This window comes from Thalassophryne amazonica, chromosome 10, assembly GCF_902500255.1.
Source record: "Thalassophryne amazonica chromosome 10, fThaAma1.1, whole genome shotgun sequence".
Classification (NCBI taxonomy): Eukaryota; Metazoa; Chordata; class Actinopteri; order Batrachoidiformes; family Batrachoididae; genus Thalassophryne; species Thalassophryne amazonica.
In genome coordinates, this window is record NC_047112.1 from 70,949,204 (window position 1) to 70,974,368 (window position 25,165).

At 43.3% G+C, this 25,165-nt stretch overlaps 1 protein-coding gene across 1 annotated transcript in view; it reads left to right on the plus strand.

Annotated features, from left to right (window-relative positions):
- Nucleotides 1-25,165, plus strand: part of zbtb7a (zinc finger and BTB domain containing 7a) — a 64,083-nt gene that overhangs the window by 21,677 nt on the left and 17,241 nt on the right. Inside the window, exons 2-3 of the mRNA XM_034180233.1 lie at nt 17,264-17,827; nt 24,037-24,920. Coding sequence (XP_034036124.1) covers nt 17,342-17,827; nt 24,037-24,920 — 1,370 coding nt within the window. The 5' untranslated portion in view covers nt 17,264-17,341. The remainder of the gene's footprint in view (nt 1-17,263; nt 17,828-24,036; nt 24,921-25,165) is intronic.

A 25,165-nucleotide genomic window follows, 5' to 3' on the forward strand; every position in this document is an offset into this window, starting at 1 on the left:
CAGTTTATTGTCGAAGTGGATGCCTCTGACTCGGGGATAGGAGCTGTGCTGTCCCAGAGCGGGGAGTCCAATAAGGTTCTCCATCCTTGTGCCTATTTTTCCCGCAGGTTGACCCCAGCTGAGCGCAACTATGACGTGGGCAATCGGGAACTCCTTGCGGTGAAGGAGGCTCTTGAAGAGTGGAGACACCTGTTGGAGGGAGCGGCATTGCCCTTCACGGTTTTCACGGACCATCGGAACCTGGAGTACATCCGGACCGCCAAGCGGCTGAACCACAGGCAAGCCCGCTGGTCTCTGTTCTTCGGGCGCTTTGACTTCCAGATAACATACCGCCCCGGGACTAAGAACCAACGATCGGACACACTGTCCCGGGTGCACGAAGAGGAAGCCAAGGCTGAGCTGTCGGATCCAACCAAGACCATCATCCCCGAGTCCACTGTCGTGGCCACCCTCACCTGGGATGTGGAGAAGACCGTCCGGGAGGCCCTGGCAAGAAACCCGGACCCGGGGACCGGCCCTAAGAACCGATTGTACGTCCCACCAGAAGCCAGAGCTGCCGTCTTGGACTTCTGTCACGGGTCCAAGCTCTCCTGTCATCCCGGGGTGCGTAGGACCGTGGCAGTTGTCCAGCAGCGCTTCTGGTGGGCGTCCCTGGAAGCCGACGTCCGGGACTACGTCCAGGCTTGTACCACCTGTGCCAGGGGCAAGGCGGACCATAGGAGGACCACGGGCATCCTCCAGCCCCTGCCGGTGCCTCATCGCCCCTGGTCCCACATCGGCCTGGACTTCATCATGGGCCTCCCGCCGTCCCAGGGCAACACCGTCATCCTCACGATAGTGGACCGGTTCTCCAAGGCGGCCCACTTCGTGGCCCTCTTGAAGCTCCCGACGGCCCAGGAGACGGCAGACCTCCTGGTCCACCACGTCGTGCGTCTGCATGGGATACCGTCGGACATCGTATCAGATCGTGGTCCCCAGTTCTCCTCGCAGGTCTGGAGGAGTTTCTGTAAGGAGCTGGGGGCCACCTTGAGTCTTTCGTCCGGGTACCACCCCCAGACAAACGGCCAGGCAGAACGGGCTAACCAGGAGCTGGAGCAGGCCCTTCGCTGCGTAACCTCCGCGCACCCGGCGGCCTGGAGTAACCATCTGGCCTGGTTCGAGTATGCCCATAACAGCCAGGTCTCGTCTGCTACCGGCCTCTCCCCGTTTGAGGCGTGTTTGGGGTACCAGCCCCCATTGTTCCCGCTTGTGGAGGGAGAGGTCGGAGTGCCCTCGGTCCAGGCCCACCTCAGGAGGTGCCGCCGGGTGTGGCGGACCGCCCATTCTGCCCTGTTGAAGGCTCGGACGAGGGCCAAGGCCCATGCAGATCACCGGCGTTCCCCGGCCCCTGCGTACCAGCCCGGGCAGGAGATGTGGCTATCTACCAAGGACATACCGCTCCAGGTCGAATCACCAAAACTCAAAGACTGCTGCATCGGACCGTTCACCATCCTCAAGATCCACCCTGTCTTCCATGTGTCCCGTTTGAAACCCCGTCACACCTCTCCACGTTGCACCCCTGGACCTGCACCGCCTCCTGCCCGGATCATCGATGGGGAGCCGGCATGGACCGTGCGTCGGCTCCTGGACGTCCGTCGGAAGGGCCGGGGGTTCCTATACCTGGTGGACTGGGAGGGGTACGGAACCGAAGAACGCTCCTGGGTGAAGAGGAGCTTCATCCTGGACCCGGCCCTCCTGGCTGAGTTCTACCATCGTCACCCGGAGAAACCTGGTCGGGCGCCAGGAGGCGCCCGTTGAGGGGGGGGGTCCTGTTGTGTGGGCCGCCAGAAGAGGAGGTACTGCTGGCCCACCACCACCAGATGACGCCCTGGAGTGCGGGCTTCAAGCACGAGAGGGTGTCGGAGCAACGGAGAGTGACAGCTGTCATTCATCATCTGCACCAGCTGTCACTCATCCACCACATCACCATAAAAGCCGGACTACAACTCCACCTCCCCGCTGAGAAATCAGCAACCAAGAGGTAATCTTCTCTGTGGTAAATTTCTCTGCTAACGTAACTCTTCCTTGCAGCCGCTTGCCCTGTGGTGTTCTTATCGGAGCTGGAGAAGGGCGTGACCGCGACGACTTTGCATCACGCTCCGTAGCAGATAAGTGGTTACACAGGAGCTGCACGAGTGTGTGATTGGAGGTGGAGGTGCTCCCTCCTTGGAGAACATTGACTGTGAGTGGACTACTGAGTGTGCGGATTCACACTCACCTGGATTTTCTCTGTTCTCTGCCAGCAGTACCAGGGTCGACAGCCGAAGGCAGAGGCCACCTGGGGACTCGGGACTTGGCAGCTCCGGTGTTCTTCAGGCCCGCTGGTGGTGGAAGCTGTGTGGGAATCAGCTCTTCTCTCGCCAGAGGTCTTCTATCTTCGAGCCTGCCCACACGTCACCTGGTGTATCATTGGCAATCCATATCTCTGTCTGTATTCCGTTGTGTGTTTCCACAACATTAAATTGTTACTGGTTGGCTTATCCATTGTCCGTTCCTTAGCGCCCCCTGTTGTGGGTCCGTGTCACGACACCTTCCCAACATAAAATGTGTGAAATACCAAGTGTTCCAATACTTTTGAGGGCAATTGAGAAACACTGAGGAGCAGCATCTTACATCTCATATACATTTTTTAGAATCTTTAGCGTGGAATCATGCAAATGGTGATACAACCATCAAATTTGGCACAAGTAATCCATAGACATTAACGCTTTAATACAAACCTGATTGGTCACTTGAATTTTCAGTAGGCAGCCAGGTAGGGGTCAATTGAAGAATTACACAGGGGTCAAAATCAGGAGTGGGCAACTTGTTCCAGAAAGGGCCAAAAGGGTGCAGTTTTTCTTTGCAGCTACTGACTCCACCAGGTGATTTCACTGATTAATATCACTTTGAGCAGATGGAATCAGTTGGCCCTTTCTGGAACAAGTTGCCCACCCCGGTCTAAATTAAAAGATGCTCCAATCATATAGAAAACTACACCACATTATTTGCCTGATCATAAAGATTCCAAAAAAGGTATAGTTTGGACAATCTGTGACTGAATGTTTGGAGTTCTGAGGTAAAAGCAGCAAGAATGGTGACAAAGTTCAGCTTGTACAGGGGTCAAAAGTTAAAGTTGCTCCATTAATTTTGCTCCAGCTGTATTTGTGCTGAATTTCATGCTTGTATCACCATTTGAAGGATTGTTTCAGCTATCTGCTGCACTAATAAGCCAACAACAATAAGCCACCCAAATTAAAGGAGAAATGCTGCTTTTAACAACCTGGACCTCATTTCTGTCATAAAATATGGTCGTTTACTCACCAATATAAGTTTGATGTGATTAGAATTCCATAGTTCAAACGACGTGTTCAGTTCAAATCTGGAGCAAACATTTTTCTTCTTCTACTAAGGTGGATTAGTACTTTGAACATTTCCTGTTTTACTGTGGATTTGACTTCCTGTTTGCACTTCCTGTTTAGGACACCCTGTACCATGAGTGAGCTTTGCAACACTTCGCTCATATTACTTATTTGGTTGTGTTTTAAAATTTCAGTGATTGATTAAGTTAAATTTTTCATGCACTTTCTTTTTCTTTTTTCTTTTTTTTGTATACTTGTCATGAGTATATATGTTTATAGTATACATTCTTTATTTTTAATGGTATCAGGGGAGGGTGCTTATAAGCCTGGCTTTTGCCTTCACCCTTTCGGCCACACAGGTTCTCTCTACATTGTTCCTTTTATGTTTTGTTACTGTCTTTGTTGTTGCCCATCTGTGTGCTGGATAAATAAATTCATTCATTCATTCAGATCCACCTTGGATTTGCTGTGGCGACCCCAAGTGTAAACAAGGGATCAGCCGAAGGGACTTACGGTACCTATTCATTCATTCATTAATCAACAAGGATGAAAAACGTCCGCTTTTTGTTAGATTTCTGCTTTTTTGCCAGTCACCTGGGTTATTTTTGAGATCAGTGCACTGATGCCTCACAGCAAGAAGGTTGTGGGTTCACTTCCTGCTCTTTCTATGTAGACTTTGCATGTTCTTCCCGTGTCTGCGTGGGTTTCCTCCAGTTTCCTCCCACATTCAAAACATGCTTATTTAGGGTCTGCTCCTTTCTCTGCCCCTGACCAAGGCACCGTCTCTACATCTAGAGTTGATTGGTTGGATTGAATGTTGTTGTATGTTGTATGTTGTGTGTGTGTGTGTGTGTGTGTGTGTGTGTGTGTGTGTGTGTGTGTGTGTGTGTGTGTGTGTGTGCAATGCCAATAAAGGCTCTTCTTCTTGTATCTGTATTATGTTATTTAGGTCGGGCATTGATTTGGATAGCCCCAATGCGCTGTTAGGTTTGGTCGCGTTAGCGGAGGACTAGAGTTATTTTTGGCAAAGACGACACTGCTTTTAAAGTAGAATGCCTTTGTGAAGAGGGTGAGTTACCTATTTGCAGAGGGTTTTCTGTTTTATCAGGGATGGATGTTGTGTGGGGTTGATAGTGATTCCTGCCGAGTGGGGATGTTTTAAGTTATTTGACATTATTGGACGATTGGCTAAGGACTAGCTAACTAGCCACTATGTTGTCTGCTTAGATGATGTTTGCTTGTTATGTTAAGTACATTCGGGCAACTAATCTTATGCGTATTATACTTACATAGCACTGCAGTCATCGTCCATTCATCCAAACTATTCTTTCACACCTTTCAATCGTTTATGTTCCCTTCATACACAGTGCAAAGTTTGGACAGCGTTTGGAAAAACAGCGTGAGACGGTTCATATTAGCGCACGAAATATCGCGCCGACAGGCAGGCGTGCACGAACCTGGTGTGAGAGTTCATGCACGCGCCGGTGCCCGTTGAGCAGGAACAGTGCCGGGTGCAGCACATGGTGCTGCTTATGTGGAAGAAATAAAAACCAGCTGGTACGTGTGGAACCACATCGCGCCGCTTATGTGGAATAAATAAAAAAACAAAAACCAGCCGGTACCTGTGAGACCACATCATGCCACTTATGTGGAATAATAAAAAAAGAGAAGAAAAAAACACACCACCCAAGATGCGAACCTGCGCCTTCCAAAAGCTCTAATCACCAGTCAGCGACTTTACCACTGAGCTACGGAGCTGTTCTTTCAAAGCTGCGGGAATCTGCCTCATATCAGGAACGACATGGAAGTATTACAAAAAAAAAAATTTCAATCCCACACCATATAAAAACACCGCATTTATCAAGTGAGCAATACAAATATGATCTGTCTGTTCCTTTGGTGATGACCCATGGTCACTGACATGCAGTCAAGAAATGACATGAATGAGAAGCAGTGTGCTCTGATCATGTCCACAACTACTGGTCAGGTGCGTCCAGTTGGCAGCGCGCGTGTTCTGCCCGACACGTGTGTCTTGGGGATGGTGCGCCGCAGCACAGACACCGTGTCATGTGGAACAGGGCTCACGCGGGTGACATGACGGTCAGATCGCTCACTGTGTGTTCTGATGTGACGGTCCATTTCAACCTGGGGGGCTGTCAGTGTCCATTCCGTGTGCACGCTCGCTTGCTGCAGCTTGTCGCCACCACGGTGATATATGTTTTTATTTATGTCCACGTAATTACAGCAGTCAGACAGACACGCCTCACAGTGGACAGTTGTTAGTCCATGACTGTCCAAACATAGTAGGTGTTATGTTAGTAGGCGTCATGCGCACAAAGTGTGCACTTTGTCCAAACTTTGCACTGTGTGTGAAGGGGCCCTTATGGATGTTTTTCATTCCAGCTACTGTGCTCCCTGCATGTTAAGCTGAGCCATTCAAGTTCATCTGTTAGGCAACAAATCTGCATGTATAAAGGCTCTGAACTCTTACTGCATGTCCATGTGTACTCTCTGACCGGAGTTCTGCGGTCAAAGTAGATCAGCAAATTAACAATTCTCTACATATCATATTCCCATAACGGGACATATATATATATATATATATATATAATGTGATGTCTGCGTTAGTTTCGGGTCATTACCGGAGTCTGACGTCATGAAATCGTGTCTGTAACACACCCGGTTTTTGTACTATGTATGAATTGTTTGGTTGCAAGCGCCTTTGCGCTGCGGGCTGTTAACGACCAGACATCTCTGTTGTTTTTCGCACCAAAGAGCAATATAGCAGACTGGCTAACAGGATTTTGGACCATAAAGACGACTCGCGACTTAGAGAAATCAACTCTACAGTGAAGAATCGTTTCAGGTGGGTTTGGCTTCATCGTGTTGTGCAAACCAAGCTAGTGGGAAGCGAGGGGACTGTCGATTGTGTCCTCTGTCCTCTCAGAGCTTCTAGAATTCAAACATTTTCTGTGTGAGCACCCCCCCCACCAGGAATTTTGGGTTTTGTTTTTCACCACTTTCATCCCTGAATCAAACAAAACTGGACTCTTAACACTGGATGTGTGCAAACCTTTATTTGAATACTTTTATCAGAGCATTTTGTCAATATATTAACATGTAGGCAGAGCTGAAATTTTGCCAAACTTCTAGGTGTGGCAAATGACAGCCGTTGTTTGATACAGGGGCGTGAATGTAGACCAACAGAAAAGAACACAACAGGTGAAGGACAGGCAGCCAGGTTGGGCAGGTTTGGTGCTGGGGTGTAACGCACAAACACGCTGCACCAGGAAGGCTAATCTGAGGGAATGTCATTCCAATGCCTCAAAAAGAGCAGCAGCACTTTGAATCCATCCAGCACTCCCAGAGTGTACCTACACCCACCCACCCCCCGACTCCCCCACTCTTACTGGGCTTCCATGGCAGATGGATGAGGCGGGTGGCAGTGCTGCATGTCCTATATGTGGATTTACATGCGTGCACTTTTGATGCATTATCGATGTCTCCGTGTTGTTGCAGAACATGCTTGTGCACATGTATTAAGAAAAATCGAGGTTGATTTGTTATGTCGTAACCCCCGCCCCTCCCGGTGTGCAGGCTCCAGTTGATCATTTTAATCTTCCCCCACACGTGAGCGAGGGGACAGCCTTTCCTGAAACTTGGCACACGGAACAGGGTGGGGTAACCAGCTCAGACCGGATTGACAACCTCCCTATTTAATACGGTTCCCTTGCAGCTTGTTGCGTGTCCTCTTCCTCCTCCTTTCACACAGGGTCTGCTCTCACTGGCTCCTCCCCCCTCCCAGCATTTGACTGACAGAGTTCAGCTCCCAGCATGCACTCTGATCCTCACTGCCTTCTGTCTATCTGCCCTTCATGACCCCGTGCTTACTTTCTTGCGTGCATACTGACGGTGTGGATGCAGGCGAGTGCGCCTGCCTACCTGCACAGACAGAGAACAAGAGGCACCGCTGAAATGTTTTAGGTTTACTCACTGCGCCTTCAGAAATAAATACTTGTTCAATATCTAACATTTGCAAATAAATAAAATGTGTTCACTTTTAATGTTTTAAACTACAACATGTGTTTTAAGTAGTCTCTTGTAGGAGCCTGTACTGGGTCATCATACTAAACCAAGCACCAGTGTAACAAGTTGGGTCTGCGACACCGGTATTCCCATCCTCCTGTATTTTCTGACATATCACTGGATGTGGTAAGCTGTGAGTCTGCTGTTTTGTTCAGCAGCTCTGAGTTCTTTAGAACAGTTTGCGTCATCTCGCTGTGTATCATAGTGCGGTGACAATGCAAAGAACAGGAGTAGCACACCAGTGGAAAGTTTTAGAAAAATTACGTATTTTTCTTTCAAAGTCTGTGCATGTCATCTGGCTGTTAGTGTGGTGCTGAAAGCAACTAAAAACACCCACGGTGAGTTTTAAAATATATCTATATTTAGCGTTTTGTTTTGTTTTTTTTCTTTAAATACATGCAACATCTTGTTCTGAGGATGGCACAACATAAAAGCACGGATAACATCTTCTTGCCTACCAGTCAGGTCGTGCTTTCCATATAAAATAGTCCACTCGAAGACACTTTTTTCATATACTGCACTACTACTACTACTAATAATATAATTAATAATATTTTTTAACAACGAAAAATGTTTACTCAGTATTACAGTGTGCCTTAGTTTTTTACTACAGTTCTGTGCTAAGTACAGTTGATGAGCCACATAAAAATATCTTTACTTCAACTTTTCTGCACAACTAACGTGGGATGTGTTTTTTAATTTTTAAGCAATGTTTAAGCTACAGTGTAAATCCAGGTCATTTGGGGTTAAGGAAGGCATAAATTTGAAAATTATTAAGGGTCTTGAGGTTAGTAATCTTATCAAACAGGCAGATACAATTTTTATTCAGGAAGCCCACATAGAGAATTAGGAAGCGAAGTTTAAAAAAGGATGGATAGGTCATGTTTTTCCATAGCTCTTTAAGCAGTAATGGGGTGATGATATTGGTGAATAAAAATGTAAACTTCATTCCACTAAAAGGGTTTAAGGATGAAGAAGGAAGAATTATTTGTATTAAGGCATCACTAGAAGGTCTGCAGGTGGTTTTGTGTAATATTTACGCTCCTAATATTCCGGAACTAGTGTTTTTCACACCAGGTGAATAAGGTACGAGGAGAGATGAAAGGCAAAATTGTTTTTGCAGGAGATTTTAATCAGGTGATGGATCCAATTCTGGATAGAAGTCATTTTAAGGTCTTTCAAATGAGTACAGACAGGGCAGCATTTCACATACTAACTAAAGATACAGTATGGGTCTAACAGCCATATGGAGGCTGACAAATCCTAACAATAGAGAACATACGTTGTTCTCCCATTGTCATAAATCACATTCTAGGAAAGATTTCTTTTTAAGTGCAGCATCCCTAATAAACAATTCTGTAATTTGTAATATAAATACAATTGCTCTAACGGATCACTCAGAAGTAGATTTAGGTATAAACATGGATTGGGACTTTGGATGGAGAGGTGGAGGATGAATATTTCTCTATTACAAGGTAAAAATTTCAAAAAGGCTTTGGGAGAAGATCTTAAGTTTTTCTTTGAGATAAATATTAGCAGTACAGCGCCCATTGCAACAGTATGGTAAACCTCAAAAGCATATATTAGAAGTAAACTGATTGCCCAGGCAACTATAAGGAAAAGAGATCATTTGAATAGAATGAAAAAATTGGAAGATGAAATTAAAATTTAAGAAAGTGAGTTGTCAGAAATGTATTCTGATTTACAGTATCAAGAACTTAAATTCCAGTTACATGGTATCTACAACAACAACAAAAAAGCAGAATATACATTGTATCAATTGAAAACTAGGTTTTTTTTGAAGGGGTGAAAAGACAGTAAGAAAATTTAAGATTGGATTGGAAAAAAGTGTTTCAAATATAATTCCATTAGTTAAACAGGGGGACAGGCTGATCTCTGGAATGAACGATACAAACAAAACCTTCCAAGAGTAGCATAAAAAAAATTATACACATCTGTGGTGTCAATACACACAAATCAAGAGGAGCTGGAACAGTTTCTGTCTAATATAGACACACCAAACTTGCAGCCAAGTATGATAGAAGCACTGGAGTCCCCAATAATTGAGATGGAGGGAAGGAAAGCAGTCTTAATGAAGAATGGTAAATCACCTGGTAATGATGGTTTTCCAGTCGAATATTATAAAGAATGCATAGATATTATAGTTTCAATACTGTGGAAAGTGCACCAAGAAATATTCATGCAAGGGGAGATGCCCCCCACCTTTATTCAGGCACAGCTGATCCCTCAAATTTTAGGCCGATAAGCTTGCTCAATTTGGATTACAAAATATTGATAAAAGTCGTAGCATTAAGATTGCAACAGGTATTTATCCTAACCAGGTGGGTTTTATAAAGAATGGGTCGTCATCTGATCATGTAACAACGTTGCTACATTTAATGTAGTTAAGTCAAATAAAGAAGGTTCCTGTAGTTATCATTTCTCTAGATGCTGAAAAGGCCTTTGATAAGGTGAAATGGGAATTTCTGGGTTTTTACCTTGACACAATTTGGTTTCAGGCCAGACTTTATTAAATGGGTGAAAACATTCAGGAACCAAAGGCTTCAGTGATAATGAAGTCTTTGGCATAATTTCACCGTTTTTGGTCTTACCAGAGGAACACGTCAGGGCTGTTCACTTAGTCCTTTAGTTTTTATTATTTTTTGGAAGTACTAGCTGTTGCCATCAGAAATAACCCACATGTTCAAGGGATTCAAGGTGGTAGTAAGGAGCCTAAATTACTGCTTTATGCAGCTGATACAGTAGTGTTCAGAATAATAGTAGTGCTATGTGACTAAAAAGATTAATCCAGATTTTGAGTATATTTCTTATTGTTACATGGGAAACAAGGTACCAGTAGATTCAGTAGATTCTCAAAAATCCAACAAGACCAAGCATTCATGATATGCACATTCTTAAGGCTATGAAATTGGGCTATTAGTAAAAAAAGTAGAAAAGGGGGTGTTCACAATAATGGTAGCATCTGCTGTTGATGCTACAAACTCAAAACTACTGAATCTACTGGTACCTTGTTTCCCAAGTAACAATAAGGAATATACTCAAAACCTGGATTAATCTTTTTAGTCACATAGAACTACTATTATTCTGAACACGACTGTATGTTGGCAGTTGTAACTGATCCGGTGTCCTCTCTGCTGTATTTAATGAACACTATCGAATCTTTCTCAAAGCTATCCAGTTATATAGTTAATTGGAATAAATCAGAGGCCATTCCAATTTCAAAAGTTTGCTCTTCGAATATAGTTTTTCAGATGAACTCCAGTAGGAATGAAGTATCTTGGAATCAGATTAAGACAGGATTTTGAAGAGATATCTCAATTAAATTTTAGCCCTCTGTTCAAAAAGCTAAAAAAAATGTATTTAGATAAATGGGATAAAAAATCCATTGTTAGTCATGCAAGAGATGTCTGGGTCAAGGTTCATAAAATCTACAAGTTGTCACCCCAAATTCAAAAATATTCATCATTATGGAATAACCCTGACATTCGTATAGGGAGGTCAGTGGTATACTGGAGGCGGTGGCATTCAGGTGGCTTACACACTACCGGGGATCTTTAAAAAGAGTTTTTATGTCATGTGAAGATTTGTCTGAACATTATGGCCTTAAGGGCAAAGTTTTGGCGATATCTACAGATGAGAAATTGTGGGATCTCCAGCTGTAAAACTGCTAATAATGGTAGTCTTTAGGTATTTGGGTCTGCCACAGGAGTGTCACACTGCCTCACAGTTTTATAAAATTACCAGTCATTGTATGAGCACTGATGGTACCAATATGAAAAGACTCTGGGATAAGAGTTTTGGAGAGGAAATTGAACAGGAGAGATGGTTGACTATTCTAGTAGAATGTGGCAGGTATGTAAAGGAAGAAAAAGGGAAATTCACTCAATACAAAATACTTTGTAGGTATTATCATACACCAATAAGGTTGCATAGAATGACACTGATGCCGGATAATTTATGCTGGAAATGTTGGACAGCACCCAGAACTTTTCTTCATTGTATTTGGCAGTGCTCTGGAATTGGACTATTCTGGACTGAATTGTTGGACATTCTGAGTGGATGGTTTGGATCTAGGATTCTTTTGAGTCCATGTCTTTTTTGTTGTTGTTGTTGTTAGGGGATAATTCCCAAGTGATAAATTTGTCAAAGTCTACTCTTTCAGTTAGTATGACTGTATCATTACAGCTTTAAGGATCATCTGGAGACATTGGAAAACAACCAAGCTGTGAAAGAATGGCTAGACACAATTGTGGGAACACCAGCTCAACAGACTGAAAGGGGAACTGGATGATGGGACTTCATTATGGAATAAGTTTTGGACTTATGCAAGAAGGTTTTCTGTTTAGTTAATACTGAAAAATTTAGTATTCTGTGTCTTTTTTGGTTTTCTGTTATTTCATGCAATTATGTACTGTGCCAAGTCTTGATCAGATACAGGCCATATAGTGCAAAACCAGTTTTTAATCTAGCTTTTTATCTTTTTGAGGTTAAATGTTCAACATCCTGAATGTCCCACAATTCTGCCTGTTTTCTCAGACATTCTCTTGTTATGAACATTATTTCCTCTTTACATTGATGTGATGAGTCATTTGACATATGTCACCAAAATACCACCCAAACATTTTAATTTTAACTCAGATTGTTGTTATGGTTCCCCCCCATGTAGTTTCAGCAGTAGATCATGCTCATTGTGTTCATACCTTACATGGGTACATGGCAATGGGTAAACTTTGTCAACCGACTGTGTCATGCTGCTACTGACTTGATTGTTGCAAAGGGAAAAAAATGCATTTAGTGGAAAATTTTGCAAAAGGGTAAAAATATGGAATATGACAACGATTAACTTTTTTTAAAATTCTACATATCATAAATTTAACTGCAGATGTATTCAGCATTGTCTCTCTTGGATTGTGGCAGCATGAAGGCGCAGGCAGTTAGTAAATTGTAAATAAATGCTAAATGGACTGCATTTATATAGCACTTTTCCATCTGCATCAGACGCTCAAAGCGCTTTACTTTCACATTCACCCTGATGTCAGGGTGCTGCCATACAAGGCGCCCACTACACACCGGGAGCAATAGGGGATTAAACACCTTGCCAAAGGCCCCTTAGTGATTTTCCAGTCAGGCTGAGATTTGAACCAATGATCATCTGGTCTCAAGCCCAATGCCTTAACCACTAGACCATCACCTCCCCTACTAGACTATCACATCCCCTTGGGAGCCCGTTCTCTGTGTACTTCTGGAGTTACATCAGAAAGTGCATCCGGCATAAAAACTTGTCAAATCAACAGGCAGACCTATACCAGATGGGTTATGGCAACCCTGAGCAAAAATGGGAGAAGCCAAGAGAAATTAGAAAATGGACTGCATTTATTCTGTAGAAACCTTCCTATCTTGTAAATGTTAAGCATCAAATTCACCCATTTGCTCACTGCTGCCAGGAGCATAGGTGCAAGGTGTTGGTTTGTAGTGGGATTCAGTGTCTTGCTTAAAGGAAACTACAGTGTACATAGGAGTACCTGCGAATCAAACCAGCCACTGTCATTAGTGGACAACATGCTCAACCACCTGAATGTGTGTAGGTGCTCAGTCACCCAGGTCATAGTCATCTCTGGAGCTTGAAAAAGGGCAACTGGACTTCTTTAAGTTTCTTGAAGATGTTTCATCTCTCATCTGAAAGGCTTCTTTATTTCTAAAGAGATGGGTGACAGTGGTTCAGGCTGGTGTTTGTTTTTAGCTTGATACTGCTCATAGTGGAGACTCTGTCATTTTGGAGTATTTTGTTACAAACACCTGGAATAATCTGGTTTGTTGTGTGGTGAAACGTCTTAACGGATCATCTAAGGCATGTCTGCTGCAGTATTTGAACTGAGTGAAACTCTCATTGGATTTAATATTGTATGCTAACAGCATTAGCATTTTCAGCAGCTGTCTGTAGCTTCTTCCAGTAGGTCCCATAATGCATGATTATTAAAAAAATAAGTGGCTCATAACTTTAACTATCTGGGGCCGACGCCGTCGTATACGATGGCTAAGACCAAGCTTTACTAAATTCTAAATAACTTTTTAATGATATGAGATAGAAACTTTTTTTTTTTTTTTTTGCTGAAAAGTTAACTCCGCGGACTTTCGAGCCAGCCATCGGCCATCTTTGTACTCCTCATAGAAGCTGTGTGATGACGTGCGCAATGTGAGTGTCCAATCGGAATTGGTTCACCGTCACATGGTTTTCCACAATCCAAAATGCCATGGCTGTCTGTTATCTTACAGCGCTGGTACTCCTTATCTGATGGTCTCTGGATCCTCTGAAGTGATCCAGTACCAAAGACATCTAGATGTTGCCTTAGATCCGTAGTTGGCATCCAAGTCTTGCAACCAAACAGTAAGACAGGAATCAGCACGAGCCTAACGTTTGTATTGGCATCTTCAAACACCTCTGTACAACGACCATGTGACTCAGTAAGATTTTCCTGGGAGTTTCTCAGTCTCAAAAGGCAGAAGACTCAGAGATGTGAAGGTCTCTGCTGAGATTAGTGAATGTCTCTCCAAGTTCGACGCGGATGCAGTTCTAATGGTCAAATCCAGGAAGTCATCGAAAGCCTGGATAATCTTAATCCAAGGCAGTCGCAAACTCAGACACTCTGACCACTCAGTCAGCATCATCTGCAAGGGCAAGAACAGTTCACCTTTCCTCACTGACCAAAACATCTAAGCTGCTGTTCCCCACAACCCTCCTCAACACCTGGCTCACACAGGCAGGATCGAACACCAGAGTTCAAGTGTAGATACAATGTAAATACGTATTTCAAGAATATAAGTACAAGTAATGATGAGGTAGTTAATGTTACAGTATATCATTAATGGATCATGCTCTTGTGGTGTCACATGGAGCAATGCAGAAAAACCTGATTGTAAATTCCTCACATGAGGAGGAGTGCTTCAGTAACTTTGTGGACAATATATCTTAGTGTTGACATGAAGCCAGTGGGAAGTGGCACGCTAGGACTCTGCTGCCAGCCAGTATAAAGTATATTTAATTGTTTGAGCTCGGCCACAGCCATCAAAGGTGTGTCTGCTGTGGTGCGTTTACTAAATTATGAAGCCGTACGGGATATGAGAAGTTGTGCACAATATATCCTAATCTCCTCTCCATTTACCTACAGTGTTACTACCGTTATATTAAAGTTAAATGAGTATTTGGGATTTTAATGGCATTAGACACCCTGCTCAGAGTACCGCTCTCATAGGACCGACATCTCTTCTGTTATGGAACTGTGGGATAGCTCGCACCCACAGATTAGAGCTTGCCAGACTACTTTCGCCTGCTCAGCGTGCCGCTCTTGTTGGAGCGACAACACATAGAATGTGTCTCTTCCCAGATAGATCTCTTTCAGTGCAGCTTCTTGTTCTGACTTTAACACAAAGTTAACACCCAAGTCTTTCATCACCAACTGTAAATGGTAATCAAACCATTACAATCGTATCTTTCTGAACTCTTCCGCATCAAACTCCATCATGTCATTATTTACAATGTGCTTGAGCAATAACAGGTGAAGCTGCACATAAACTTTAAGTTTCTTAAATATTTATTATGGCCACTCTTAAAACTTCAGTTATCTTTATAATTTTATTACTGGTAAATTGTAGATTTGATTTAGATGAGATATACACATTATCTCACAGGAATATATCACAGTTATCTTGGAACTACTTTTTGCGCAGGAATTCATCAAGCACGTTGGCCGCGGGCGCGTACTAACACAAAATGAGAGTGGCCACTTTTAGCTTGCCATAAGCTAAGCTAGTGGCGCTCATGAGAGTGTGGGCATTAGATAACAGTCTGGTCCATAAGTATTTAAACAGTGACAGACGTTTTGTCATTTTGCCTCTGTACACCACCACGGTGTGAAACAGTTAAGATGGGCGTGAAATATAGACTTTTAGCCGTAGTTCAAGGGGTTTATCAAAAATATTAATTAATCATTTGAATTACAGCCATTTGTTTACATAGTCCCGCCCATAAGTAACTGTACAACTAAATATGAGGATTATTTTTAATGGAAGTCAGTGGTCATATTACGACAATTCCCAAATGCTTAATGTGATATTTTTGTTCACCCTTTTGCAGGGTTTAACCCCATGCATCATCATCTGGATTTTGACTTTGAGTCAAACAAGCAGATGAGGATTATCAGTTGCATTCTGAGAGGCTGTCAAGTATGAAATTTTGGTGCATTTCTTGTGTGTGTGATTCAGCATGCAGGTGCTTTAGTGTGGAGGACATCAGTGGCTGGAGAAGGCCAAACGGATGCCCACATTTCACCTGGCTATGGCAGATAGATTGTTACTTTCGAAAGGGTGGTGATGGATCTTCCTTGGTGGTTGCCTTCCAGGAACTGAAGCACAACACCATCACATCCTCCCAGACCTGACCTTGAATTAAAGTTGAACATCTACATTGCAGTTATATCTTAAATGTTACATTTCAACTCCGCTGTGGTGGTGTACAATGACAAAAATACAAAAACGGTCACTGCCCAAATACTTGTGAACCTGACTGTCCATTAACCATAGAATGAATATATATATATATATATATATATATATATATATATATATATATATATGTGTGTGTGTGTGTTTGACCAAAGAAGCCTGGACACGCCCTTCTCTCAGAGTCAGAACCTCCAGCTAACACGCTAAGCTCGGGTTGGGTGTTTATTAAATCGTATGTTGGGGGACAGTGCAGTGGTTCTCATAACGGCTTACTCAACAGCTGTCACTCAAAGCAGCCACACCCACAACTATACAGACCTTTATGCCTTAAAACATCTCAAACTAAGGAGTTAGAAAAAATTCACAGTCATGGAGACAGAAACTATCCATAGAGACCAAAACTGTTTTTGTACCAGGCTGTAAACACGTTTATTTCTGCTCTAAAGTTGGACATTTTAACATGAAGTTCTATGGGAAAGTGCTCTGTATGTGGGGCCAGTATGTATGGTCACTCGAAGAACTACAAGAAAAATTACTTCCACTTCAGGGCCAAAATTCAGGCTCGAGTGTTGCCACTTGACATTAACGCACAGTTCAACAGACATATTGCAGTTAAATATTTTTTAAGGCCCATGAATGTGTGATTGTTAATGCTTATTGTTTGCGACAGTGAAAATCTGAACTGAGATCACAGAAGTAATTTTTTTCAAAAAAAATCAATGTAAATCCAGTGAGACCTGTAAAATTCTCATGTCTTGTGGTCAGACGCTGCATGAAACGTGTCATCTCAGTCTGTGTGTTTGTCAGAACTTTTCATCCTTTCTGAGACTGATTATCAGACTTAGCATCTTAAATACTTTGTATTTTAGAATTAGAGCACAGATCATTTGGCTTCTTTGCCATGTCAGCTGCCTTATTTTGCATTGAAAGCATATCAGGATTCTGCCAGTTCCTCATTTTATAGCTGACAACCAGAAAATAATTCACATGCCACCATGTGCTTTGTGGTTGTAATTAATTTGGTCATTTCAGACTCTGTTTTAATTGTTTTTTCTGCCCTGTCTTTGTCTTTAACGCAACACTAACACACTTATTTTGATTTATATTTTGGTCATTTTTTTTCCCTCCATGTATTCTGATCTTCTGTATTGTGGTAAACCAATTAAACTATTTCTGTCTCTTTAATCAAACCAACAAAAAAAACGTCAGGAACTGTGTCTTAATCGATTGCGCCCTTCTCTTTCTGTGCCCTCCATCTCTATCCAACTCTTCTGCAGACAGGCAGACGGACAGACGGCAGGACGGATACACGGGTGGGGGTTGTGCTCGGCGGCTCGGCGGCGGGTTGGTGGAAGATGTCGTCAGGAGCCGGTGGGAGAGGCGGAAGGCGGCTCAGAGGGACAGCAAGCAGTGCGAGTGACGGAGGGAGAGGAGGGCCCGGAGAGGCAGAGGAAGGTCCCGTGGGGATCCCCTTCCCCGAGCACAGTGCGGACATCCTGGGCAGCCTGAACAAGCAGCGGCTCAGCGGCCTGCTGTGTGACGTCCTGCTGGTCACTCAGGACCGGGAGTTTCCAGCTCACCGGTCCGTTCTGGCCTCCTGCAGCTCCTACTTCCATAAGCTCTTCACCTCGGGGGCAGCCGCCGACCAACAGAACGTCTACACCATCGACTTCGTAGCAGCAGAGGCTCTGGGAGCGCTGCTGGACTTTGCCTACACGGCCACTCTGACCGTCAGCCACAGCAGTGTGGCCGACATCCTCGCCGCCGCACAACTCCTGGAAATCTCACCGGTCCAGGACGTCTGCACACACCTGCTGGACACCAAAGTGCTCTCCCCGCCGGTACTCCACCATCATAGAGCTAAATGTGACGTGCAAAGATGAGATGTGATCTGCTCTGCCATTATGTTTGACTTCAAAAGCAGCCGTTTAGAAATTAAAAACATTATTAGGCATAAAACCAAACAATACATATTTAAATACCTGGGTTACACTGCAATTCAGGAAAGACATTTTTTTTTATTACAAATCCATCTGATTTGTTATGTTACAGTGCAGTCCGATACAATCCTTTTTTGTAAGTAAGCCCGGGTGCCCTTCCTGGCGTAACTCCACATGACATGCTGGAATGTGGTAGGGGTGGGGTTTGAACCGGGAACCTTCCACACTGAAACCAAGTGCACTAAGCACTTGGCCACCACCCTTGCCAGAATAAGCCAAAAGTGGCATTGCTTAACTTCATATGCATATTTCATAAAAGTCCAAGGATCGTTTTCAGTGTTTTACTACTGTGCTGCAGAATGTTTGCCTTTTGTTCACCACTGAAGGCAGCATCACATACAGAAGCAAGAAAGCCCAGAACAAAAAACCAGTGTTTGTTTGCATAGCATAGCATAGCGTTCCCATTCTGAAACCCGTGTGACAGCATTGACAAACTGTGAACTAATCATGAAGTTCAAACAAGTACATTTACCTGTTGTACTGCCGAACACTATGGGACGTGTTGATTTGGTTTCTACCTCGCAAAGTGAAGAGGGTGCAGCCGCCGCTGCTGCAGACCCACCAGGTTAACGTTCCTGTGACCCGTCTAGAGCTCTGTATGTGGGGCCAGCCTCAAGTGGGCACTCAAAGAGCTACAAGAAAAATTACTACATTTACAATGTAGTAATTACTACATTTACAATGTAGTAATTTTTGCAATACTACTTGTAAATGCAATTCTAGAGCAGACTAGCCTGAACTGACCTTTGAACTTTTATAAGACTTTCAAACAGTTTAACTCATTCGATTTATAATGTTAAAATCAAGCCACCAACCACTTCACAGTACATTTAGATCTGCTCTGGAATCGGTGTATCTTTTATTTTAAAATCAATTCCAGCTTCATAACGGTGAACTGTTACCCCTCTAGAATTTATGGCAATCTACTACATACCATCAAACATATACTTCATGCTAAGTTGGTGTGTTGTGGAACTGGAATACTTCTGATCCACACTAAATCCAGTTCTCTGTGTCCAGCCACTTAAGGAATGAGGTGTCTGGCCCTTTCATCCACCTTTCATTAAATTGTCAGCGTAGTCAAGATTACATCATATGCTTTTTCAGTCTCTCTAACTATGCTAAATACACACTGTTAGCCTTGGGGTTAGTTGAACACTTAATCACACTGAGGCGATACTGTGCATGAAAGGACAGCGTGCTCCTTCACCAGCTGCAGGAGCGACACATCACAGCTGCTCTTCATCATAATCAGCTGGAGCCGTGCACACGTGTGCCGCTTCTGAATATGTAATGCTGAGCTATCACTGACCTCCAAGCGCATTCCACGAACATCCAAGAGGATGCAGGTTGTCCTTGGGACCACAGACTGCACCGTTACATTCCACCTGGACAGTCCTCACCGTGATGCCAAACAAGCATCATGAGGCTCCGGGTGTTTCAGTTTACAGGGTTTCAAATTGTAACACTCATGAGTTTGTAGACACCTAACTTGTTTTTTTACATCTTTTTTTATTGATTTATGACAACAAATTAAAATCTAAATAAATTAGGCTTCTTCAGACAATAATTTTAAATTATGATCTTTAATCTCTAGGTGAAAATAAATCTCCACACCACAATCAAAACAAAATATAAGTATATGATTACTAAGTTACCCCAGGCAGTATAATTCTATGAAGCAGGTAACTGGGTGGATAAAGCACTGGCCTGCCAAAATGTAGACCTGGGTTTGAATTCTGCTCATTTTACCTGTCTTTATCCTTGGACAAGACACTTAATCTACATGATCTCAGTCCAACCAGCTGTAAATGGATACTGATTTTTGGTGGGGAATCATCCTGTGTTGGACTGGTGTCCCATCCAGGAGTCGTAGAGGCTCCTCCAACGGGCCTCAGAGCCTATGTAGCACTTACATCTAACATCATACAACCACATCATCACTTTTACAGCCAGTTGGCTTCAGACAAATGAGAGACTTGACTGTCACAAATAAACCATTAAAAGTAGAGTATGGAACTGTGTCAATCTCCTATTGATTATTTGAATGAATTTATTTAATAATAATATAATAATATGCTTTTGTCGTGTGGTATGCATTTCCAGAGGCCCGACGTCCATGGCCAGTCGCCCAAAATGATATTATTCGAATATCTGTCATTGCGGGTGACGGCATGAACATCGGGCCTCTGAAAATACATACCACATGACAACAGCATGTTATTTGCATTATTATCACTTAACTGAGATACACAACACGTAACGCATACATAACAAGTTGGCTCACTTTAACTTTTGTCATGTTGGCTGGCACACGCTCTCCGAATTCGACAGTGCATCCTCATCAAGCTGGCTGCTTTGGCTGCTGTTCATTTTCGTACTATCCATGAGAAAATCATCTGGAATATCCATATTGGGACCAACACACACACTTCTCGCCTTTTTATGTTTTCCTCTGCGGACAGTTCTTGGGCTGCGCGCGATATGACATCATTTGTTTACGCACAGTGAGCGGGTATAGCCAGGTAGCATCGACGTAAATCTATGATACCGGCCTAGCAACGCCTCGGTAAAGTGATAATAATGCACAACATACATGTGTAATTGCCCATTAAAATACACGGATAGCACAAGAAAGTGAAAACACTTGTTTCCATTGAGGTCCGGCAAAAGTCAAAATATACAATCAGACAACGTAACAAAGGTAATACTAAATTAATAATAATCCTAGAGTGGACTAGCCTGAAAAAAGTGTGGCTGTGATTGGAGAAACACGCAATAATGTATGCTGTTTCATCAGTCGCAGTTTTTTGGTAGAGCAGCACCGAGCAAAACATTGTTAAAAGAAAAACGTGAAACCTCAGCTTGAGTTTGACAAAAAATGTTGTCTTTAGTGCAAAAAAGTGCCAGATGTTCAGGCTGTAGTTCAAGCAGTAGTTTTTGTTACAGTATACGAGCAGGCACACTGTTATTGTGTCTAGCTATAATTAAGATGAGTTAAATGCAGAGGACAAATTTCATTCTATGTATGTATATGTACAATGACAACAAAGGCTCTGTTATATTAGCACCGCTACCAACGAAGCTGGACGGAGGTCATGTGGTCGCCTGTGTTCATTTGTTTGTTTGTTGGTTAGTTAATAGTCTCACGGGCACGGCTCTGCATCTATCGTCATACAATTTGGACATACGGTTCAGATAATCTTAGAATAGAGTGAGTTCATTTTTCAAGGTCATAGCTCAAGTTTCAAGGTCAAGGTCACGCAAAAAGTGAAAATCGTATAATCTGCCACAACTTCATAACAACTCACCATAGAAACCTCCAGTTTAGCTCATATTGCTCCTCTTAGGGAGATGCTTTCTGATCGACCTAGGCATTCGATTTTGGCCTTCAAAAGTTCAGTCAAGGTTAGGGATGGGTATCGAGAACCGGTTCCTTTCGGGTATCGTTAAGGAATGATTCGATCCACCGACATCAATAAGCTTTGTGCTTAACGATTCTGTTATCGGTCCTTCAGAGTGGCCGTTGTTTTGGCGGGTGTTTGTCAGGAAAATGATCATTTCTCTACATTGATTACAGACCCTGCAGCGGGTCCTTAATCAGCTTTTCTGCAGCGCGGCTTTGCTTTGAACCTTGAACCAATCGAAGCAGTGGTTCGCAGATTGAAGCAATGCTTCGATCAATTGCTTCGTTTATTTCTTTCTTTCGCTTAATTTTCCCCCGCTAAAACCCTAAAGAGCATACGTCTGAGTATTATTTACATTTTCTGTGTGAAACCGACCTGTTATGGTCTTCTGAAACAGTTGATAGATGTATTTTATAACAAAAACGGGAGCGATGCTAACGCGTTAGCATGTCTATGGCATTTTCAATGTTAAAAGTTAGCATTTAGCCATTGCACCGTCGTCACGTTCGGGTGCATTTGTTTTCAAATGGTAATATTCCTTAAATTTATTTTTGCTTATATATTAATAATCTAATGATTATTATGTACAGTTTTAGAGAAAGAGACAAAAAAACCCGAATAGAAACACAACAGAAAATATATAATAACAACTAACAATGAACGTGCATAAATAAATACATACAGAAATACATGTTTCCTGTGAACACCTAGTGACTCTCACACCTCCATTTCATCCCTGTCTTATTTAAGTTTAATGACAGTTTGTTTCAGTCAAACCATATTTTCAGTTTGTTAATTTCTTCAGTGATTTCCTCCAGAACTATCTGCCAAACTAGAAAACTGCTGCATCCTAGTAAGAGCAGAATACTACTGGAATGAATCTGAATAAGGAAAGTTGTATTTTTTTTTTTTTTTTTTTCTCACCTAAATGGATACTCCAGTTTATCGTCTGGAATAGTCCCAGATAGCATTTCAGAGCTTCTAGATTTGAAACATTTTCGTGCAGGTGGTGTTGGGGGTAATTTTGGGTTTCAGCTTTTTTTGTTTTTCACCACTTTCATCCCTGAATATGAGTTGTGATTCACTTTTGTGCGGATTAAAGTTACTAACTGGGACTCCTGTCTCGTTGCGAGAAAGAAACGAGAATCGTCCTCCGTTCTGTTCACACAGCTCCAAACGTTGCGCGGCTCTCTGACAAGTCAAGATAGAACGATAGAATTCATTCTGAATTAATAACTTCAAAGCAAAACACCATTTTGTTTATTTTTATTTATGTCCAGAGATCAAGGATACAGTGACTAATTTCATATTTATTTACTTTAAGACTCAAGGAAATACATAGAAAACCTGTAAAGCCTACTTTTAGTACAAAATTCACGAGGTATCGAAAAGGGAATCGATAAGGAATCGGATCGATAAGCAGAATCGATAATGGCATCGATATCGATAAAATCTTATCAATACCCATCCCTAGTCAAGGTCACCCAAGTTGACCCAAAAAAATTGTTGTTCGTGCATAAAATATATTGTGACCATTTGTGTTAATAAACTTAACACTGCAGCTGGCTTTTAATTTGCTGCTGATGTTTCTACCTGCAGCAGTTAGGTGTGGTGTGACATCCTAACCTTAACCTTACTAGCTCAAATAACCCAAGTCTTACAGAGATACATAAACTCAAAGAATAACTGAAACAAAAATGTTGGTTGATATGGAGGGAATTAAAAAAAACCTTCTGTCAAATAATCAAACCCCTGTCTCCCGCATGACCTGCAGAGAAACTTAACACACTACTAACGAGGAGCTAGCAAAGCATACTGAGTCACAGAACATCAATTATGGCGGCTGCCGTAAGAATAGCCACAAGATTTAGTGTTACAGATACTGTAACTGTAACCACTCCATTATACTTATTAAGGGTGGAACAATTCACAGATACCATTTCAAAGTCATAGACACAACAACACCGATACACCGACCCCTGAATAGATCAAAGGAACCAGTCTGTGTATCGATTTTACCATCATGGTTTAATTAAGCACTTCCATGTCTTCAAACGCTCAGAAAAGTTCAAAGGTCAGCACAGCACTCTTATAAGATTGGTCACAGGAACATTTAACTACGCCTAAAAAAAAACCAGCATCATCAGATATAGATAGTTGGTAGAACTAATAAATACATCTGTTTGAACTGTACATTCAGTTCACAATTGGTTAGTATTGTCATGCTATGTGATAATATGCTACACTAACGACAACTGGTGCTTTCTGATGAGTGCTGCTGCCCCCAGTGGTGAAAAATGGCTGCAGCACAGTTGCAAAAACCTGAAGAAGCTCCCTGGTTTTTCATGAAATATGTATTTGGAGGTAAGCAATTCCAATTCCGGCTTATTCTAATTAATGATGGAAAATAAATGTCTACATTGAACAAATTGTATCAGTTTGCATCTTAGATCATCGAGTCGAATCGTTCCTGTTTTGTAAGGCAGAGACGTGCGCCCCTAATATTTATTAAAACACATTTTGTTTTTCTGCTTTCCTTCCTTACGTCTGTCTGTCCTTACGTGACTCCTTTTCTGTGCTCACAAGCGTGCTAGCTCTTATTTCTTCTGACACTCATTGTCTTTGCTCCTTCTCTTTTGTCAGGCGGGCAGTGAGCGAAGAGATGACGATGAAGGAGAAGGTAAAGGCAGAGGAGGCAGGGAGCAGGGAAATCGGATGCGGGCGCGGGAGTACCTGGAGTACTTCCAGAGGGGGGCGCACTGGAGCAGCAGCTGCAGCACGCCAGAGCTCAGGGACCTCCCCACACACCTGCACTTTAACAATGGCAACAGCGGGCCCGCCAGCAACGGGGTCCCTGGTGCTCCCAGTGAGTACTACTCCCCTCTGGCCCTCGCCTTGGCTCAGGCCCCCATGCGAGAGCCAGAAGAAGAAGATGAGGACGATGAGGAGGAAGAGGAGCCAGTACATGGAAACGGAGGACGTTATGGGTTATCGTACTACTCTGCATCCCAAAATGGGCACTTTTATGTCCCTGCTGAGTCCAGGCAGGGGCTGGAGAATAAAACGGAGGAGAGCAAAAGATCGGTTTCGACAAGGGAGAGGGGGTCAGCCAGTGCCCTCTTGCAGCAGATGATGAACTCCTTAGAGAGACAGAAGGAGCACACAACGGCAGGGGAGGAGCACAGGGATGGAGACGATCCCGACGTGGAATTTTACTTGAATTATTTTAACAGCACGCAGCAGGAGGATGCAGTTTCCATCGCTGTGACACAGGGATTGTCACCGCTCTGGTTGTCGCGGGGCAGTACAGGCCAAGACAGGGGAGGAGCGGCGGGAGAGAAAGGGGTTGGAGACAGAAGCGTTGGAGGAGGAGGAGGAGGAGAGAGGAAGATGCGATCTAAAGCCTTCCAGAAGTGTCCCATATGCTCCAAGGTCATTCAAGGAGCAGGCAAGCTACCGCGCCACATCCGAACACACACGGGAGAGAAACCCTACGAATGCGCCATCTGCAAAGTGCGCTTTACCAGGTAAGCTCATTTAATAGGCCGCCTTCCCCATGTCACATGTTCAGCTAATAGTCTTGGCACTGTAGTCACACAGTGCGGTGGTGGGAGACCCCGCTAAGCCAAGAGAAGTAGTATTAGCACTAACCAACTTAGCTTTGCATTAAGGCGGCAGCGCGGTCCAACTCACTGTTGATCTCCATCGTAGTTTCACTGCGCAGCTTCGACCACAGCAACCAGACATTTTGTAGTTTTGTAAGGTTTAGCAG